The sequence below is a fragment of the Phycodurus eques genome, chromosome 17 (genome assembly GCF_024500275.1).
Source record: "Phycodurus eques isolate BA_2022a chromosome 17, UOR_Pequ_1.1, whole genome shotgun sequence".
Classification (NCBI taxonomy): domain Eukaryota; kingdom Metazoa; phylum Chordata; class Actinopteri; order Syngnathiformes; family Syngnathidae; genus Phycodurus; species Phycodurus eques.
Genome location: NC_084541.1, coordinates 15,636,027 through 15,657,898, shown reverse-complemented (window position 1 = coordinate 15,657,898; position 21,872 = coordinate 15,636,027). Strand labels below are relative to the sequence as shown.

At 41.5% G+C, this 21,872-nt stretch overlaps 1 protein-coding gene across 3 annotated transcripts; it reads right to left on the bottom strand.

The window, feature by feature from the left end:
- Nucleotides 1–2,286: 2,286 nt before the first annotated feature.
- usp28 (ubiquitin specific peptidase 28) lies at nucleotides 2,287–20,598 on the bottom strand. Of its 3 annotated transcripts, none has more exons than XM_061702798.1 (26): nucleotides 20,486–20,598; nucleotides 18,726–18,803; nucleotides 18,471–18,591; nucleotides 18,163–18,247; nucleotides 17,438–17,600; nucleotides 16,265–16,351; nucleotides 16,044–16,181; nucleotides 15,891–15,961; nucleotides 14,253–14,329; nucleotides 14,035–14,183; nucleotides 13,819–13,946; nucleotides 13,136–13,231; nucleotides 12,874–13,053; nucleotides 12,219–12,409; nucleotides 12,053–12,123; nucleotides 11,148–11,376; nucleotides 9,841–10,188; nucleotides 8,837–8,967; nucleotides 8,079–8,375; nucleotides 7,596–7,691; nucleotides 7,306–7,484; nucleotides 6,222–6,300; nucleotides 5,565–5,644; nucleotides 5,365–5,488; nucleotides 4,282–4,480; nucleotides 2,287–3,346 (listed from the first exon to the last, which is right to left on the bottom strand). In XM_061702798.1, exons 1-26 carry the CDS (start codon nucleotides 20,528–20,530, stop codon nucleotides 3,171–3,173), a joined length of 3,618 nt encoding a protein of 1,205 aa, XP_061558782.1. In that variant the 5' UTR covers nucleotides 20,531–20,598; the 3' UTR covers nucleotides 2,287–3,170. The 3 variants fall into 3 exon arrangements, with proteins under 3 accessions (XP_061558782.1, XP_061558784.1, XP_061558783.1); XM_061702800.1 differs by having other exon boundaries at nucleotides 9,841–10,185; XM_061702799.1 differs by having other exon boundaries at nucleotides 18,726–18,800.
- Between the last annotated feature and the right edge of the window lie 1,274 nt (nucleotides 20,599–21,872).

The following is a 21,872-nucleotide window of genomic DNA, read 5'->3' as shown; positions in this document are numbered from 1 at the left end:
GTACCCTGCCTCTTGCCCAGAATCAGCTTTGATAGCTTCGACCCTAGTGAGGATAAGCGGTACGGAAAATGAATGGACATCTATCAGTCTGGAAATGGTCACAAAGGGCATTGCTAAAGCTTTAGGATTCCGGCAAACCATAGGGAGAGCCATTATCCTCACGTTGAGAAAACATGGAATTGTGGTGAACCTGAAGAGTGGCCGTCCTACAAAGATTACCCCAAAGGAAGAAGAAGAATCACCTTTACTGTCATAAACATGCATGCATGTATGCACACAACATTTGTTCTCTGCATTTTACCGATCAGAGTGAACACACACACACACACACACTTGTTAGTGGAACACACTGGAGCTGAAGCACCCAGGGAGCAATTCAAGGTATCAGTGTCTTGCTCAAGGACACTACAGCTGTGAGTCTGGGGGATGTTGGTGGATGATCCAGTCAGGGTCTTGAACCCATGTCCCTGATGGTGGCAGGCGATGATCTTAACCATGGGACCACGGCTGCCCAGCAATGGAGACCACAAAGGAACTCAGGAAAACGTCTACACCTGCAGGCCTCGCCTCAGTTAAGGTGAGTGTTCATGACACAACAATAAGGAATAGACTGGGTAAAAATGGCATCCATGCCAGAGTTCCAAGGCCAAAACCATTGCTGACCAAAAATAACATAAAGGCTCATCTTACCTTTGGCAAAAAAACTTTTGGGAGAATATTATATGGACTGACGAGATGAAAGTTGAGTTTTTGGAAAGTGTGTGTCTCGTAACATCTGGTGTAGCACAGCATTTCAGAAAAAAGAACATCATACCAACAGTCAAGCATGGTGGTGGTAGTGTAACGGTCATCGGCTGCTTTTCTCCTTCAGGACCTGGACAACATGCTGTGATTGATGGAACCATGAATTCTGCTCTTTAACAGAAAATCCTGAAGGAGAGTGTTCAACCATTCGTGTGTGACCTCAAGCTGAAGAAGCTGAAGCGCACTTGGGTTCTGCAGCAGGATAACGATTCAAAACACACCAGCAAGTCAACTTCTGAATGGCTTAAAAGAGAAAAAGAAAATGGAAGATTTTGGAGTGGCCTTAGTCAAAGTCCAGACTTGAACCAGATTGAAATGTAGTAGCGTGACCTTAAAAGGGCCTTTCATGCTCACCCTCCAATTCAAACAAATCTGCAAGGAAGAGTGGGCCAAAATATCTCCCCAGAGATGTGAAAGACTCATTGACAGTTATAGAAAGCGCTTGATTTCAGTTGTTGCTGCTGAGGATTGCCCAACCAGTTATTAGATTTAGGGGTTCATTACCTTTTCACACAGGGCCAGGTAAGGTTTTTTCCTTAATAAATGAAATCACCATTTGAAAACGGCAGTTTAACTTCACTTGGGTTATATTTGTCTGATGTTTACATTTGTTTGATGATCTAAAACATTAAAGTGGGGAGAGTATACAAAAATCTAAGAATTTGAGAAGGGGGGAAAATACTTTTTCATGGCACTGTATATGGGAATTCTGTATGGCTTTGATTCCAGCACTTCAGTGCTTAGCTAGTGAGTGTGCAGCACTGCATCTACTGTAATGCTAGCATCTGTTATTTATGAAACATCTCTATTTATGGCTTTGGATTTTTATTTATTTTTTTGTGGGAGATGCGTCCCAAAATCCCCCCTCATCATTGCTCCATTGATGGACTGCATATTGGACGGCTGCCACTGACCTAGACATCATCTATGCATAGAAAAAAAACTCATGATTAAAAAACAAAACAAAAATTATAATTAAAAAAAAAAAAAAAAAAACTCATAAGCATTTGCAGTTTCTCTGTGGTTTTGTTTGTTTTAAGAATTGCATGGCAGATCTGTAAATGCGCCAAAGCAGAACCAGTCAGTGTTCGCACAAGGCCTGTCAGGAAAAGCCAACTCGAACATCTGAACTTTATTTGCAGTTAATCAGAGGGACCTTGAAAGGTGGCAGGTGTGTGCTGACTCCCAGGTGCTTGGCTCACTCTGAAGTTCAGTCACTCTCACTATCTCAGCTGTGTTTTTTTATTTCCCCCCTCGAAAAATATATTTTTTTTCAATTGAGTTGTACAGGTTATAGGTCGCTGCAAAGATGGAAAAAGCTTTAAAATTATTTATCTGTCGATTTTTTTTAATGACAAAAACATGGCATTTGAACAAGGGTGTGTAGACATTTTATATCCATTGTATCTATAAAGATGGGGTGGAATAATTTGCAAAGAGAACACACAAAATGTAAAACATTTATTGATTAAAGGCGGTGATGGTACCGATGGCACATGAGATAGAAACAAGTTGTTCTTGGACTTAAAAATCTCATTTGAGAAGATTTATTCACCCAAACCGGGAAGGTTTCACGTCATAGATATGCCAAATACGCTTCTTGCATACAGGTTGATTAAATGGGCCTCTTATTAACAATTCTATTGCACTTTCTTCTTATTCCATCTCTCAGTAGCTCTGTTTACGTTCCGAGTTTCAACTACATAATGCGACTTAGTCTGCTCTGGAAAAATACAAAGTAAAAAAAAAAATAATTTTAAAACAACAAAACAAAGGCAAATCAGCCCTATTTGTCTGAGGACAAATGTGATGTCGTGTGCTCACACATTCCTACTCGTGTCACTTCCTGCTGTTCTTTCAAGGAACAACATTGTGCTTGACACTTAAAAGTGGGTGGAGCATCCAATAGTATGTTTGCTAGGGATGGGCATTCAACTACATTTCCTCAATTGAATCATCACTGTTTGTCTGAGGACAAATGTGATGTCGTCGTGTGCTCACACATTCTACTCGTGTGTCACTTCCTGCAGTTCTTTCCTGGAACAGCATTGTACTTGGCACTTAAAAGTGGGTGGAGCTTCCTACTGTATGTTTGCCAACTATATTTCCTCAGTCGATTAATCAGGAAAATTAACAATTAAGTGCCTCAAGACATGATGACTCAACAATCAATTTTGCACAAATCGATCAATTCTTCATTATCTACCCATCCCTCGTACTATTCTGTGTCAAAATGGCTGCTTGCTACGTTTAACCGGCTAATGCTTATGCGGCTAGCGACACACGGGTACAGGATATGACACACAAGTTTAAACACGGCAGTCCGTCAGCCATCTTGTGTGGATTAAAAAGTCAGGTTAGCAACGTTACTTGACGGCGACCACGGCGGTGTTGCGGATGGACTCCATGACGGCGGCCAGGCGGCTGCACAGGTCGTGGGCCTGGTTCACGTGGACCTTAGGGGGGTCTTTGAGGACCACCGTCTCGGCCGAGCAGTCTAGCACGCGTGGCAGGAACTCGCCCAGTTTCATCTGCAGCGAGTCTGCACAGGAAAAGGAGAAGGGTGGTAACATTGCGGGTTTGTTTGGTATAAAACACATGATAATCGGGCCTAATTTGAGCATTTCTCCTGAGTCGCCCGAGTGTCTGATGTCTCTCAAAGATTATCTTGACTGATTATCCTGGGGTGTTGGGGGTGCGTTCAGAATGAGTTTTCCTTCCTGATCCGCTCGGAGAATGGTCGCTGGCCGTCAATGGTAAATGTTAAACCTTGTTCCATATTTACGCTGGACAACACTTACGTGTGCGTTCAACACTGAGTTTGGCCGAGCCAGGGACTCCTGATTTTGATGTGAAAAGGAAAAATAGCTAATTAGGAAGTTTCACCGCAGAAGATTAGGAATCACCTCTGTAACTGCAAAATACAATTACAAATAACTTGTTTGTTGACAAAATGCCTGAACCGCAGAGCACAAAATTGAAGAATATTCCGGGCTGTCCAGAACGAGGCACGTGATGAATACTGACAAGATGAAATGACCTGTTGCTGACTCTGCAGCTCACATACCTACCACAGCAGATAACGACTAAAATGACATCAATGGGGATAAAGAGGACAATGTTACACACCCGTTGGGGTATTTACAGAAATATTTTTTCGTACATTGGATGAAGTGCCTCTCAGTGACAGAAATATTGGCATTCAAAAACTCCTCCTCCAAAGCAACCAAGCAACGATTTCCAGCAATGTGGATGCCCTGCGGCACCATGCTGCCTCTCACAGGTCAGTCTTGGTACTAAGTGGTTTGGGGGAGGAGACTCGTGATTGTTGTGTTGGTTATCTTGAGTACACCGCACACTGTAAGAGCAAAAACAAAATGTGCTATGTTTTCTCTTGTATGTGCTTTTACTTTTAAAGAATTGGTACGTGTTTACCCTGCTTAAAAAAAAGCTGTGTTAGGACACTCCGGATCATACCGTCCATGTCTTGTCCCAGACAGCAGCACCACTGGCTGCGGATGCTTTCCATGGTGTCACGGTCCTCCTGCGAAGGCGGCACCTCGCGACTCATCAGGTGCAGGCAGGGGATGACCACCTCGTCCATGATGGCCACGCCCTCCTCCACCTTGCACTCGTCGCCGCTGGCGAAGAGCCGCGTCGCGCTTTCGTTCAGGGTCTGCGGAGAGGAAGGAATGTTACTTGTTCAGAAAGGACATCCACTTGCTCTATTTTCAGTTAATGTTGTCCCCATGTAACTTGAAAGTAGGGATGTCCTGATCATTTTTATATAAGCTTTAATATAGTATGCAGGAATCATACATTTGAGCTAATTTGATATCTTTCGTAGTAAACAATATATTTACGTCGTTATTTAGAAGCGTGTGTCTTAAATAAATGTATAATGACAAGTCAATGCCGCTGCGTAGTTGGTGGGTGACCTCCTCCAATTCAACCACTGGGGCACAAGTTTGCTTGTCACAAAAAACTCACACCCATTGGACTCCTGTGAGAAGTAGTCTAAATACCTCAAGTATGCAACTCTTTGACAATGCCATTCAGCAAGCTCTTTCGACTTGCCCTGACTGTCAGCCATGTAAAATGTTTCCACATCTTAGTCAGTGCCTCGTTTTTCTTAATGAGCGCAAAAGCGTATTTCTTTCTCCCACCAAACAAGTTTTGTCTTGGAAAAAATGAATTTAATTGACAAAATATCTTATGGGAAACTTTTTGGGGATCTGCCTCGCAGTTGTGAGGTTCTGGGTTATAATCCCAGCCCTTACTGTGTTCTACCCATGTTTGTTTGTTTATTTTCTCTAGGTATGCCGGCTTCATCCCACATTCCAAAAGCATGCATGTTAGGTTCATTCAAGACTCCAAATTGCCCATAGGTGTGAATGAGAGTGTGACTGCGATTGACTGGCGACGAGTGCAACGTGTGCCCCGCCTCTCGCTTAAAGTGAGCTAAGATAAGACTCCAGCTCACCTGTGACCCTTATGAGAACAATCGCTCCAGAAAATGGATGGATGGAAATTATCGGCCTCGAATGCAGCGTCACTCACCGTGAGACACTTCCTCCTGTAAAACGCAATCAGAGACGTGTCCACACCGCGCTTCTCTCCGCTCCTTAGCAGGGCGGCGTTGGCGTCGTAGGCGTGAGCCAGGTAGGTCAGAGCCTCGCGCATCCTGCAATGCAAAACAACAACAACAAAAATATCATGCTCCGCAGCACCTATCATGGCGATTATACGGTAACACTTACTTCCCGTGCTGGTAGTGCTCCAATCCAGTCAGCAGATAGACGAAGACGGTCCGAAACGTTCTGTAGTCGTCGTGCCACTGCTGTGGAACGTCACACAATGAATGCATTTGAGCATACTTTGCAAGTACAGTATGATTACGCTTTATCAAAATATGATGTCTATTCATAGTATCCATGTCTACCAAGTCTTTGACAAGTTTAAAAATTGCAGAGCAGAGTGGCTGCAGTTTATCTTGCTGCCACTGGGACCAAATTACACTGAGGAGTTACTTCCTGAAATTCCAACCATGCAGACACACTCAAACACGAGCCACATAAAAATTCTAAATATGTATGTAAAAAAAAATAAGGGAAAGTGTGCTAAACAACATTCCCACCTGAATAAAAATTATTTAAAAATAAATCTAAGTAAACTTTTCCAGTGTATACATTAACATCTAAAAAAAACAAAACAAACGCTTTCATGAACAGAGAGGGAAAAAAAGTATTTTCAGTGCACGACTAGCCTATATAAAAACCACCTTAATAAGAACATAAACATTTTTTGAACAGAGGGAAAAGAAATTATGAATTAATAATAGCATTTCAATAGAAAATCAGAAAATTCATGCATGATGACTTGAATGTATCATGGCCATGCAACCGCATTGACAGTACCAGGTAGTCATCCATGTCCATGTCCTCTGGCTTGATGAGGCGCAGCTTGGCTCGCGCTTCCCTCATGATACTGATGGCTCTGCCAGAACAACAGTGGGAGCAGATTAGATGCTTTTACATTATATTTACTGACCACAACATTGGGTACACAAGCACCAAATGAAATAGATATGAGGAAACTCTCACGTTGAGAAATTGTGCAGGTTTGCAAGTTTTGCAACAGTTATTATTTGGACACTAGATGACAGTATTTACATTCTGCATTGAGTTCAGTTGATGAAAATGTTTTTCTTTTTTGCCTTAATAAATTTGACATGAACTAAATGTTTCACACACAACCCAATTGTTTGATACAACAATATTATATAAATCATATAGTAAACCTCTTGGGCTCCACGGTGGCCCTTTTTGTCCACCTCGTTTCCTTTTTTGAATGATTATAGTTTGCAAATGTAAAGAAACTTCGCATGGTTGTGGAATTTTGTCTGATTGTGTAATTTCCAACTTCAGCTCTTTAAATGCATCAATAATAAAATGTTTAAATCAAATTGGTTCTAACATGGACACTTTTGGCCAATTGCAACACGTGAAAACTTAATTTTTAAATTCCTTTTTATTTACTATCATACAAATTAGACTCATACAATTTGAATAAAATGTGTTTCATTCTGGACTCAAAACGTGTTTTTTTTTTCATGATTTCTACCAGATTACGCCATTTATCCATTTTTGGATTTTTGTTTTTTAAGTAATAGTCTTAGTTCCCGAAAGAGGTGTCGAATGACATACTGTACCCCTATGGAGAAAATGAATTTGGCAATTTAGGAAAATAATAATAAAAAAAAAAAAAGGTAGTTCTGTGAATATACTAAGGTTGTTTTACATGGGCATTGTGCAAACAAACTTGAATTTAAAGGCTAATTATAATTTAAAGGCTACTATTGACAAATATAGTACAGTAAAAGTAGCACAATAAAAACAATACAAATACAATGGCTGTACAAAAATGGCCAGGAACAAGCTAAAATGGTAGTAAAATTGAACAAGGCCCTAGTGTTAACACGTTTAACAAGTCTTATGTCACCTCTCATCGAAGCTGAGGTTGCGGTCAATGAACTGCTCGAGCAGCGTTCTCTCGATGACGCGTTTAGGCGCTTTGTTCTGGAAGAAGTAAACCAGAGCGTGCTGCAGGCGAGCGTCCTCCCGCGGCGTGGTCTCTTCCTGGGAGAGCTCGTACAAGCGGGAGTACTCCTCGTGGAAAGCCTGCCGGAGGCATTTGGATATCAAATCCAATTTGAATTTACCCTAATATCCATAAATTGGTGTTGTATGAAACGATAAGTTCCAAGCATCTTCAGGGACCAACCGACCCACCTTGATGAGTCCAGCCTCGGGGCCCTCTGAGTCAAATGCTTGTCTGGCCTTCGCTATGGCAAGAATGATGCCCTGCATGGCTGGAGTCAACATCATCTGTCACATGACCGGACATTTAAAAAAAAAAAAAAAAAAAAAAGCAACTAGTTCAGCGTCAACCACAAAGTAATTTTCAAGTACAGTCAACTTATTTCTGCAGGGAGTGGTGTGCGCATCCATAGTAATTTAGTCTGTGTGGAAAAATGATCGATGTGAAACTTTGAGGCAGAGATTTTGTTGATCTTTTTTGTAATCGAATTATTGGAATAATCGTTTCAGTCCAAGATTCAGCCGATGCTTCGGAAAGTGATAAAGCTTTACTCGACTGCCCCCCCCCCCCCCCCCCCCCACACACACACACACATACTTTTTGGACATTTTCCTCCATTTCTCAGTGTGATTGTGATGATTTGTTGTTATCAATTTTAAAGTTCAGGCACTCACCTCTTCATTGTATCCGTCAGCGTCTGCCCTCACCATGATCCTGCCCACGTTGGGGATCTCTACCTCGGACACCTCGTTCTCGACCTGACGCTGTCTAGTGGGTACCCGCCGTTCCAGCGGCTCCTCGTCCTCCCGATCCGCTTCGTGCCGAGGAGGATCCCCGGAGGATGCCTCAGTGTCGCCTCGAGCTGCTTCTTCTACTTCTTTGTCCTCCTCCTTCACCTTTGTGTCTTCCTTCGCCACCGAGAGGTCTGATGGCGACTGGTTACTGCTGAGCTCAACTTCGGGAGCGGGAGCCTGACACGGAGATGACAAACATCCATCAATTATGGAGCACTATTTAAAACCATGGGAAGTGGAAGACATCTTGGCAATGTCATGTCATACATGTCTCTCAACACATCAACATAACACTCACAGTGTGTCCATGACACAAGCATGCAAACCGGAATGTAGCGTGTGCGGCACTGTATACACGGAAATAGTTTCTACTTCATTTGCTATTAATAGAAAGTAATATCCACATCATCACTTTACCACTAAGCTGTCAAAATCATCATGTGGTTCCACTAAGTGTGCATGTCCTTGACTTTATCTGTACTTTACAGCGTGACGTGACCACAGCCTGGATCACAATCACTATGTTAAGTGGGGAAATGGAAACCTTGAATTTAGTGGCCTAGAATACATGACCTATATTCCAGAAAGCGTGGAGTGGGTAAAGGGGGAAACAGGTGGTTTCACAGGGTTTAACACACCTGGCTTTCAGGCTCCTTTTCAGCTGCGAGGGTGTCGGCACACTGGTCGGGCCCCAGGGTGTCACTGGTGGCGGGCTCGCCGTCATCTACCTGGCAGTCACAACTCTGAGGGGGCGCTGGTACCTCGGTTTCTTTGCAGGGGGAGAATGAGACAATTATTTCTTTTGACTTGAAAATTATATTAATGAACGTCAAATTGTAACACTTCCTGGCCACAGGGTTCAAAGTCACTTTTATTGTTTCCGAATTTTGATGTGTAATTAGAGGCAATGCCTTGAGGCTTGTTAGTGGGAGTTAGCATAAACTGCATAACCCATTTAATTGGGGTGCAGATTTAGAAAATGTATCTATTTTTTTTAATACTAATAATATTTAAAACCCTTTACAATCGTATTCTAAAACATATAACTCAAAGAAATACAATAACACCATATAATTTAAGTATTAAAATATTTAGAATTAGAAATAACTGATTTTCTATGTTACACACAGCCTGCTTGCATTGGGGCCAAGTGGGCAGTATTTTTTATTATAATGCTGTATAAGTAAAATATTATAATAACCCTCGGGCTGCACTATTAAGGCCAAAATAATAATCACGATTATTTTGATCAATATAGTATTCACGATTATTCTTCATGTTAGGGAAAGATATTTTTACTGCACTAATTTTCAACAAACGATAGTTAACAGTTTTCAGTGCAAAATTAATCTTTAAATACGAATAAATGACAGATAATAATACAAATCCAATGTCCCCCCCCCCAAAAAAAAAAAACTACTTTACCAAGGGCTAACTGAATAAATATGCTATTACAAATGATGAGTTGCAACTGAATGGAAGGAAACACAGTTTCAGCATAGAAGGCAATAACATTAGTCTGCATTCCATTTGAAAATCTCTGTCAAACTATGAATTGTCAAGGGGGTATTGTCTCCATTGTTCTGCTTGACCATTGGTCAGTGTTGTATTTGAAAACCCCTTAATATTAACCGATACAGACCTTCTTGTAGTTCTGCAGATTCTGGCTCTTGCTCCGTCTGGGCTTCCGCTTGTGGTTCTGAACCAACAGCTCCCTGACTCGACTCCTCAGTCTGCTGGGGTCCCGTCTGCGGCACCGGCTCAAACGGCGACGAGGGCTGAGCGTCGTGGTCCGCGCCGGCGTCGGGGGGCTCGGCGGCAGAAAGCGTGGACTCGCCTTGAGGCGCCGCCGACGCCTGGCAAAGCTGCTCCTCCCACTCGCTGAGCTCCTGCTGGAACCAGCGGTTGTCCTGGTGCACGTAGCGTCTCAGGACGGGCGGCAGCGAGTCCATGCCGTGCAGCACCTGGCCCGTCTCGTCATCTGTGTCTTCTGAATGGAAGGTAGGTATTATTAGGCTTTGGCAGAATTACAGAAATGTTTTTTTATGATGGGTACGTAATTCTTCATAGGCTGTCACACATTTACAATGACATAAAAGTATGAAAACTTTGACATTCCTTGGATTCAGAAGACATTCAGGGTATGAGTGTTTTATGGAACTGCTTGTTTTTTTTTTTTTTTTTTTTTAAAAACAAATCAATCTAGATTATATGTAGATATATAAAATATTATTTGATCCTCATTTAAATCTTACTTTAATATGATTTTATTATTGAATTTTCAAAAATGTAATTATATTTTATTTTTATACGCATGGTCTACATCTTTTATTGATACTGTATTTATGTTATATATAAAAACAGCTATTTACATATGGATAACACAAATAGCTGTATATTATCCATTCATTCATCTTCCGTACCGCTTATCCTCACTCAGGTCGCGGGCGTGCTGGAGCCTTCGGGTGAGAGGCGGGATGCATATATATATATATATATATATATATATATATATATATATATATATATAATTATATTTGAATATGATGTTATTATTAGTTTTCAGTTCAATATATTTTATGTACATGGTTTACAAGTGGTCTTGTATTTTGTATTTATTTTATATATAGATACTTTAAAAATTGCAAATATACAAACATTTATACTCTATTATTGAATTCATTATTAAGCATATTTATATTATTATTATCTATTATTTCTTTGATTGTATAGTATTGTCATTATTATTAGTTTTTTCACTGTATAAATATATATAAAATCTATGTTTCTAAGTGGATGGCTCACCTAAAAGGTATTGTATTTAATTTGATTCTACTATATTCTATTTTGCATTTATTTCACAAGCAACCAAAGTCTTAGTGGATGTCAAGTCTTATGTTTAAACAGAACAAATAACCCAAATTCACAACATAGGGGCCAGTACAGTACCATTAATTAGATGGGGTAGCCTGTCATCGATGTACATCAGACAGTAGGCGCTGGCGTTGGTCATGCCGCCAAAAGAGTCTCGCTCCAGCTCCTCCCACGAGGACTCTGTGATACTGATGTCATTGTACTTCATCCAGCGCTGGTTGGCGTAGTCGTAAATGTACGCCCAGTAGTGGCCTGCCGAGGCCTGGCCCTCATGGACCAGCACTGCGTGAAGTCTGTAGGGTACCTAAGAAAACATAAAGTTGAAAAAACAGAGTTTGATGACAGCATTACCTTAATTAATAAAGTGGTACATTTACACAAAATATCACGAAATATTACAACATATTTTACCTGTGAAAATAAAAGAACACATTTTACAAGAAAATACAAATATTACAAGAATACAGCTGTAATTAAAAATGGATGTTAACGAGAATAAAACCGAAATATATCTTCGGGCAAGAGGCGGGGTACACCCTGAACATGTCGCCAGCCAATCGCAGGGCAAATTAAAACAAACAACCATTTGCAATCACATTCATACCTAAGGGCAATTTAAAGTCTACAATCAACCTACTATGCATGTTTTTGGGATGTGGAAGGAAACCGGAGTACCCGGAGAAAACCCACGCAGGCACGGGGAGAACATGCAAACTCCACACCAAACTCCAACCCGGGTCCTCAGAACTGTGAGGCAGATGTGCTAACCAGTCACCCCGTCGTGCCGCCTTTAACAAAATAATGATTCAAAAATAGTATAAATTAAATTTACTCTCAGGGAGATAATAAAAAGTGGTCCTTGTTGTTGTTCTTCTAAGTGCAGACATTATACTCCTTGTACAAATCAATAGTTGAAAGTAATGTGGGCCTTCTACACATTGCAGAAAGCTGTGTGACCCAGGGACTCATGCAAACATTACCTGGCAGAGGCTGTTGTCTGAGTACATGCCCTCCAGTGTTTGACTGAGTCTGTCAATGTTGGCCTTCAGCTCTGCGGCGACAAAACAACACGGGAGCACGGAGGGGATAAATCCAAATGACTGATTGCGATAAGCACGGCACAACTTCGAAACGCTCGCTGTGTACCGCTGATGTCGTTCTCCACTTCCGTCCTCCATCGCTGTAGGCAGCCCTTAACAAAGTGCAGCTCCTCCTCTGTGATGCTGTGGGGGGCCGGCTGCGGCGGGCAGTCGGCGGGGTGTCGGCACTGGGTGAAGGGCTTGTATATTGGGGTACGCTGGCAGCTGGACACCAGGCCCTCCTCCTCCGCTGGCTCACTGAGGGGAGAGTGAGTCACCTTACGTCAACTTATTGACATTTCTATGAATGGCTCCATAATAATCCTTATTATTTTGTGTTAAATTCCACTCTTACTTGATATAAATTGTAGTTTACTGGTAATATTGTTCACAAAAATATTCAAATTCGTACAATAGATGCATAATGTGTTGCTGGGGTTTAACTTTTGCCATCATAAAACTTGTAAATTCTATACAGGTAATGTTTTAAATAATATTTTCGCCAAGTTAATTGTCATGCAAGGGCAAAAAGAAGTTCTACAAGTATTTTTTTGTTCACAGAAAAAAACCCTTAGCAGTGATTAAGTGTCAAGCATCTATTGTACTCATCCTCTGTGACTCACTTGTAAAATACACTGAAAAAGTTCACATTTTGGACTGAAATTTCCTTGAAATTTTAGCTTGAATTCTGAGATTTCCGGTTAGATCCTGTTCATGCTCACCTGTCCTCTGGGCTCGCCGTCTCACTGGGTGGGTGGCGGGGAGGAGTGGGTGAAGATGAAGGCGGCCGGGCGTCTTCAGCAGGGGAAACGGCAGAGGGCTTGGTAGAGGCAAACTCTAAGACAAATTGCAGCATGTCCGCAAGAGGGTACTTGCTGGGTCCCGAGCCGTAGTTTTTATAGCTATAGACAAACACAAGCAATGCCGTAAAGGGCTACTGTCACACAAAGCACAACAGATTTAAGAGCAGAATCTCGACTTCACCATTCCAGTTTCTGTTGAAGAGCTGCAAGCTGCTCCTTCAGTTTTTTCACTTCTCCTCTCCTCTCATGTGTACATGTCAGGTTTTTGTGAAGATATCTGTTCAAAAATGTGAGCAAAAATGAACAAATACCTTTCACAATAATAATAATAATCAATGATTCATTTATTTTATTATTATTGTCAATTGATAGCAACTGTTTTTTTGCAACTCATATCGTTTTCTTCTATACTTAAATGTGAAACTCAATAATTAAAATGAAACTAATCTTGGCATTTTTTTCAATGTATTTTCTTTTATTTACGGATTTTTAAATAGAGATAACTAACTAAATAACGATTCAATTAAAAAGTATTGCACATAAAAGTGTTATAAAAAATGGATATAAATGATATAAAAAACATATAAATGTTAAAACACAAACAGTTCTTAAAGATTAAATGCAAATGGATTGAACTTAAAAGTTAAATATAAGTAAATTGTACTTAGGCAATATTTTACTAGTGGTCCCTGTACCACACTTTCAGAATCACGGCAATAGTGAATAAGTAATACCGCCAAACTGAGCTTTATTATCTTTTGAAAATCTTTTTTTTGTAGTCAATCTTGTTACAATGTGTGTACCTAATGACCTGAGTATATATGACGATTAGTTTTTTTTTTTTTTCCATTGCAAAGTGCTCACCTGTCCATGTAGATGATTTGCGGAAACTCCAATTTCTTGTGTATCTTCTCCGGGCGGCCGAGCTGTGTGTTGAACTCAAATCTGGACAGCTCAAATGTCAAAACGGGTGGCAACTTTTTGAACCATCTCTGCAAAAAAAAAAAAAAAAAACAGGACATAAACATAATGTATATACATCATATGTGTCATATTATATACTCTCCTTACGCTACAGACCTCTCGACCGGACGGCGCGCTGTGTTCCGCAAGGAGGGACTCGATCTCCCTCTCCACCATGGCGCCTTCCAGGCACTCATCCAGGTTGTTGAAGCCGTTCACTTGTAAAGGGTACTGGCCAAACTGCTCAATGTTATATAAGACTTTACCTAAACAGACATTCGTACATATGAGTGGTCCATTTTGGTCACGACTCTATTACTGAATGTTGCACGTACCCTCATGCTTCCGCTCGGTCACAAAGGTGCCATAGAAAAGTTGGACCATGGGGTTGTGTTGTTTGTCTGTTGCGTTGCTGAAAGCAAAACACATTATAGTGACATCCAATTAAGGAGATACAATGTTCTCCTGCCATGTCACGGTTCATTGTGCGCAGACATTTTTTGTGGAATGTATCTTTGTCTGTCGTGGAAATCCCTGCTATATTGCGGAACTCTGCGGTTACAGTGATCGTTTTCTTTATAGGTTTTAGAAAATACAGTAGTTATTGTAATGCCCTCGCGTGCGGGAAAAGAGAGTCACAGTAACCGATGCACTTTTCAGCTGTTTGTTGACCGCCGAGAGGACAGTAAAACACAAACACAATGAGCGCACTCATGCAGGAGCTGCTGCCGACCACAGCTCCCACCCAGACGCTCACATGAAAGTTTTGCCAACGTCACAGCCCACCTCATCAAGCGCCCCTCGTAAAGGCACATATCTAACACACAATCACTTCTATCTTATAGTTCAGTGATTCTCAAAGTGTGGTATGCGTACCATTAGTGGTACCCGGGCTCCCTCCAGTGGTATATGCGTTCAGTTCAATTGTATTTAATTTTCACTTTAAGTTCAATACATTTGCATTTAATCTTGAAGAAGTGTTTGTTTTTAAACATTTATTCAGGTAAACGTTTTAGCTTTTATATGTAATCCATATATTCAAGCACAGTGTTATTGTTTTATCAGTGCATAATGTTACAGTGGTTTATAATAATCCATCCATCCATTTTCTGAGCCGCTTCTCCTCACTAGGGTCACGGTCGTGCTGGAGCCTATCCCAGCTGTCATCGGGCAGGAGGCGGGGTACACCCTGAACTGGTTGCCAGCCAATCGCAGGGCACATAGAAACAAACAACCATCCGTACTCACATTCACACCTACGGGCAAGAGTCTCCAATTAATGCATGTTTTTGGGATGTGGGAGGAAACCGGAGTACCCGGAGAAAACCCACGCCGGCACGGGGAGAATATGCAAACTCCACACAGGCGGGGCCAGGGATTGAACCCGGGTCCTCAGAACTGTGAGGCTGACGCTCTAAACAGTCGGCCACCGTGCCGCCGCTTATAATAATATTAGATATCATTTTTAGGAATAAAACGTCTGGCTCGTTTTGATGAACACTAATACACTACAGTATTTGAATGCCGTCATGTTAAAGAGCTAAGTATTTTCTCTAGGGTCTCTATAGAAACTAACAACTCTTCCCTACATACAATATTTTCTACACATTTTATGCTTGCAATTTTTTGTTTTGTGTTTAAATACATTTACAATGTGTTAAAAAAGTTTGTTTTAATAGGTTAAAGCGTGTGGGAGGTGTAAAACAAAACTACCGTGTTAATATGGTCTCTCGATATTGTGGATTTTCAGCCATAGCGGGCGGGTCCGGGACATATCGTCCGATGACACATTTACAATGTGTTAAAAAAGTTTGTTTTAATAGGTTAAAGCGTGTGGGAGGTGTAAAACAAAACTACCGTGTTAATATGGTCTCTCGATATTGTGGATTTTCAGCCATAGCGGGCGGGTCCGGGACATATCGTCCGATGAACGGGGGCGTTCACTGTAGTTGATAATCTACTCTTGGACTTACTTTCCATTGGCAGCCAGCTGAAAGGCGTCTTCGAGCCAGTCGAGCAGCTTATGGGAGAACTCACTCACATCCTGAAAATATACGCAAAAAAACAAAAGTTGGCATTCCACCTAGATACAAATAATTGACTTGACTCTTATGTATGTGTCGTACCTGCTGGGCCTCGCTGGTCCTAAAAGCGTCTCGCAGTAGCTCCACGGCAGCAGAGGGGTCGACGAACCTGCGCGTGGAGCCCACCATGAGGGCGAAGAGGCAGCGCAGCTCCTGCATGAAGGCGATGTTCCTCTTGTCCTGTCAGCACAAAGTCCACAGTCACACTTCAGCCGGCTGTTTACAAGTCTGTCTTTGATGATGATGATGATGAAGACACTCACCGCGTGGCTCTTACACCTGTCCAGGATTTGCTCTGACAGACGATAGTTGAGTAGCAGCCTTTTAAACACAGGCAGGTGGAAGAGTGACTGCAACACAACAAGACCCATTCATGTAACGTTGCTGTGCTTATTACCTCCGACAAGGCAGTTATGGTTTGATGGACACTTGTTAGATTGCCAGTAAGAAGGATTAAACAAATCTGTGGCTCTCGTTAAGGTGATTACTGCTACCTTGTGGCACCATCTCTTCATTGTTTTCTGAGGGGAAAATGACTCACCTAATGCTACAGAACAGGACTTACTAAGTTTTGATGTCACTTTTCACATAATAAGCACATGCACATGTGTTAAGGTAGTTATTTTCCTTTTAGCTCCCATGTGTGTTTCCTTTGAAGGAACAATTAGTCTTATGTGTCATGATGATGCGTCGCGCGTCAAGCACTTACGAGTCTCCTGATTACATTTGAGTGGGAAATTCAGTGGAGTCTGATCTCATGGTTACAGTCATCGGTGGCCATGGAGGATAACAAGAGCTGACAAGTGAATCATGTGGTCACTTTGGCTCCGATTTAATTGTATAATGACATTTTTGGTGATCACATTCGCCTCTGTTGAATCTACAACCCTTGCTTCGATGGCAACAAAAAACTTTGAGCGCCATTAAGATGTGTATTTTGTGTGGTCAAGATAACAATGTGAGAGCAAGTGGGCGTGTTACGATAAATGCTCGCAAATATTTATACAGTGTGGTGCTTTGTCATCAACTTTTTACTTTTTCCACATCGACAGACGAGGAAGGTCGTCTGTAGTTATTCCTCCGTCATTGCAGCGATAAATTATCAATTTATATTCAAATAGTGGGACGTGATACTACTGCTGAGTAGCAACACTCTGCCAGCAATCTGAGTTTTATCATAGACGGTACTTGAGGTTATTCTGTATCATTTACAAACGTATCGTGATAATCTTAAAGCCAACGTAATATTTGCTCATTAATGCCGTATATGAAGTGTTGGACTAAAAAGTTAGAGATGTTGGAAAAGGGGGAAAGTCCAAGTCTATAAATATGGCTTGAGCCATGTTCACGAGCTGTTTAAGGAAAGACGATGTGGCGGGTGTTTGGCACGCTCAGCAGTCTGCGTTACGGTAACACACAAACAACCATCTCCTCACCTGGATGACGGCGCTGAACCAGCAGGTGTTGCCCACGTTGCGAATGCCGACGGGCCAGTCGTCTTTCCGGATCCAGTCTGCGGGGCTGCTCATGTCACTCTGGGCCTCGCATCTCTTCCTCTTACTCCTCGCAGAGTTCTCCTCGGCGCTGGCCTCCAGAGCCCTGCCGGGAGATTGGAGGATGCATGAAAACATGGATTTGACACGTAGAGTCAACCCACACATATTCGTGGTTGGGCATTCCCGGATTCTTTGGAACCTATTCTCCGTTTTTGTTTTGTGTGTGAAGTGCTAGTGAGTATTCGTTTGCCATGTATGATGTAGCATGAGTTTGTGCTAGATCATTATTAAGGCTAGTATGCGAGCTCATACTATTGATGAGCCTCATACGAAGGTGGTTTGTTTGTGTCAAATAACTGAAGTACTGAAAACAGTCGTTTATGTAACATGGCTTTATGATTGTGTACATGCATGATGCATGGTGTTGATGCTATGCTGATTATTCTCTGTGTGTGTTGTTACTGACCACAGTAAATAAATCAATCCAAACGCAATACGGAGTTTGTGTTCTTCTTTCATGAGCCTCTCCGTTTTGAGTGCTTTGCCACCATTTTGTGGCAGGGCTCGGTCCTTATCCCCCACAAATAGCAGGGGTTCACTGTCTAAAGATATCAGTGTGTTTTGAGTGGATGTAAAAGAAACTGTGGCAAGAAAAAAGCTGGTACCGATGGAACTCTTTCTCCTCTTCCTGAGCCTTCTGGGACTCTTGCAGGCTCAACTCGATGGCCGTTTGCAGCTCATCATGAACACCTGAAGAAAAAAAACAACAACTTTATAATAATCTATATTATGCAGTTACCCTCCATTTGACTAGATTTGACACACAGTGGACCGATAGTAACCACTACCCCATTTTGGATCGGATTGGTGGATACTTCCCAAATCAACTATTTAAATAAAAGAAAAAAAGAAAAAAATGTGTCTTCCCCTCCAAACAGACACCTGGTGCGGAATAACAAAAATATTGCCTTACCTTTCTGTCCCTCCCAGGCCCCTGCGGGTGTCCCGGACTCTTGTGGTTCTCCAGCATCCCGAACCTCCGCTGACGGACTTGTCAACAGTCCGACGGCGTGTCCGATGTCACCCCGACTGGCCTGAAAGACGGCAGGGAGATAAGGCAGGAAAAGATACAGGGCACAAACTCTGGCTGGATACATGCACAGGACACTTCATTCTAATGACATCCAACATATGATCTGTATCAGCATAAAAGGGTCTTTTGTTTTACTTTTAAAGCTCTGGAGAGAATCTGTGGATCCTGGATGCCAGTGATCTCCCTCAGCTGGTTGATGAGCATCTCAGTCTGCTGAGGAAACAAAACAATAGCTCGGCTTGAGTTTAGCATTTATTACATTATATCGATACAAAATGTCCAAAATGTCTTGATAAGATGCGCAATTAAGAGCTTGTGATTGATTAATTAATTGACACTCAGTCAATTAATGGTCTGAATAACTGTGACCATAAATGTTTGCGTTTTACAGTGGTTAAATTATTTTTAACAGTTTAAAAAAAAATAAGATACGGTGGATATAAAAAGTCGACACACGCCTGTTCAAGTCCAACCTTGGTTTCATCGGACCATAACACAAAATCTGTGTGCAAGTCATTTAAGCGAAACCCTTGTACCGTCGTAGATGTGGAATATTTCCATTTTCATGCTTGAAAAATGGAAGTCGAGCAACATCTCGGAGTGGCTCATGTTCGACCTTACGATTCATTCATTATTTATTGACAACAAATCTAAAGGAGCAACATTTAAATCACTTCAACTGTCTTGAACAAGCAGGACTTTTTCCCCAGAGCTCCTTTGCCTTTCCTCCTGTTTTCCTGACACAATCAGGACCCATGCGGAGCATGACGATGCCTCACGTGAGGCTCACTTGAAGCCTGTGACGCACACGGGCATGACAAATGCCCAAATGCCAACCTGTCATTGTCATATGAGGCCCAGACTTGGACCAGTTCAGGAGCACAATGAGAATCAAGTCACTGTCGTCAGTGGCAGATAACGCTTCTTGTATGTTTGGGAAAACTGATTCCTACCTATGATATGAGTCTATCGTTAACAAGGGTGACGTGCTAAAGCAATCCCGTCCGGTTCATTTGCATGTAAAAGAGTACAAACAAACGTGCGTCGTGGGTGTTTTCATCTTGCGGACACAAAAAGTATTTAAATACGAACTGGAGCCTACTGAGTGCGAGGTGCTATATTAAGCCTGTCGGTGCAACAACAGGTGGATGCGTCACACACACACACACACACACACACACACACATACAGAAAGCCAAGAGCAGGGGGACCAGACTTATATGGCGTCCGGGGGTATATCTGAGACCCCCTTGGTGAGCCTCTATTTTAAGCTGCTGACATGGATAGGAGAGGCTTCTGTTTATCATTCCGCTCGGCATGCCAGCAGACTCCATCACAAAGCCACTGTGACTCGCCTTCTCCCTCTCACACACACAAACACACTAGCACACACTGCCAGTTTTGATGCCGTAAATGAGCCGTTTGACAACCTAAAACAATGTAAGAGACCTCACTCGGGGCTCAAAAAAAAAAAAAGAAAAAGTAAAAAAAAAACAGCCAGACTCTTCATAGGTTTCCAGACAAGTGTAAAATGATTTGCTGAAGCAACTGATAACGTAACACGTAACACACATACATCCAAAAAGCACAATGAGGTATGATAAATTACTACAATAGATATTCATCATATACATCATTTATATATATATAATTTAATGTACTTTTATGGAACACTTTTTTTAATCACTTTTATTTACACGAAAGTCTCATACGTTGATTCTGTATCATATGGCAAAAGGTCAACTTTTGAGTTGGTTTAGTGAGGCGGCCACACAACAGGTTAGTGTTCGACGGGGTTAGTTAATTTTCATGCTAACATGCCACTTGACCTGTTAATAACACCCCGGTCGTCCATTTTTTGTTTTGTTTATTTATTTATTTTTTTTTGCGCTCACCGAGTTGGCTGAGTTTTCTCCATTTTCGCCCTCTTCGCCTTTCATTGCAAAAGCGAAGCCGAAATTCTTCCCGTTTTAAAGTTTCAGCCGCGAGAGCGGAGTCACTGCCACTCCATCGGTCACAGGCAGAGAGCCGAGACCGGAGACCCGCACGCGCGTGCTCGCCTCGTCGGTGACCGGCGTGCGCGCGCCACAACTGGCGTCGAATCGGACGTGCGCGCGCACGTGCAACGTGATTGACAGGGAGGAGTGATGTGGGACTGGCCATGCGGATGACGGCACTCAAAAGTGCTCTTGAGGTCTTCAGGTTTTCCCGTCAGTTAAGTGTTGAAATACGAAGAGAAAAAAAAAAAAAAAAATCACAATGCTACTAAAGTTGTAATGTTACGGAATTTGTAATGACGTCAGAAGTAAGCGGTAATGTTACAAGAATATGGTCTAACATTTATTAGTGAGCTTATGTTATTTATGTTTTCTCTTTTATTTTACTTATTTACTGCTGATTTTGTCATTGTGTACCTTGTCGTTTGTGTATTGCAACACTAATTTCCCTTCACGGGACAATGAAGAGATTCTGATTCTCTAATGAAACAAGAATGAAGTCACAGTTTTACACGAATGAAGTTACTGTGTTACTTGAATAAAGTTGTAATGTTACAAGAATATAGCCGTAAAGTTACTAGAATATAGTTAGTTGTAATATTACTAGAATCAAGTCGTAATGTTATTAGAATAAAGTGGTAATGTCACAAGAATTAAGTTGTAATGTCACCAAAATCACTTGACTGGTTTTGTATAAATTCTTCAAAAGTCAGGCACAGTTATTGAACAAGTATCCTATGGTGTGAAAAAAATCAACAAAAATATTTCATCTTTGAAAAAGCAAATTTTTATTCAGTTCATACTCGTGATCCTCTGTGATGGAACATTTGACGGGCATCTTCTCTCGTGTGTTTCATTATTCTATAGGCCGGTATCAGCTTACTCGGGTAGGTGAAGATCAATATCGGAGAAAGCAACAACAACAAAAAAAATGTCCACACCAACCTGGTCTGTGTTGTGGCTCTTCACTCTGTACCACCCGGGCTTCTATTTGACATAACAGAGGATACCTTGGTCATAACACGTAAAACAAAGAAGAAAAACAGAAGAAGAATTTCAGCTCGATGTCTGTCATTTGGTTGCTCCTGTTGTCAGGTAAGATTGCTGTTCTTTTTATTGAATTACAGTAATGTAAAATTAAAAAGTTTTGCTTTAGTTCTATTTTTTTATTATTTAAACACGTTTGCAAGCCAGACAGATAATGTTTGTGTAATAAAACATCTAAAACCTGCTCAAGATTTTAATGTACTAGTTTGGCTCGTAAATGTTTACAATTCATCAGTGT

Bases quoted from the DNA above. Each gene is read 5' to 3' on its own strand.
- usp28 (XM_061702798.1), bottom strand. From the start codon at position 20,530: ATGAAAGGCGAAGAGGGCGAAAATGGAGAAAACTCAGCCAACTCG. The intron at 13,232-13,818 runs GTGAGCACTTTG...ATTTTTGAACAG, and splicing joins CAAATCATCTACATGGACAG to ATATCTTCACAAAAACCTGA. The intron at 12,410-12,873 runs GTGAGCATGAAC...CTCTCCCCTCAG, and splicing joins ACGGCGAGCCCAGAGGACAG to TGAGCCAGCGGAGGAGGAGG.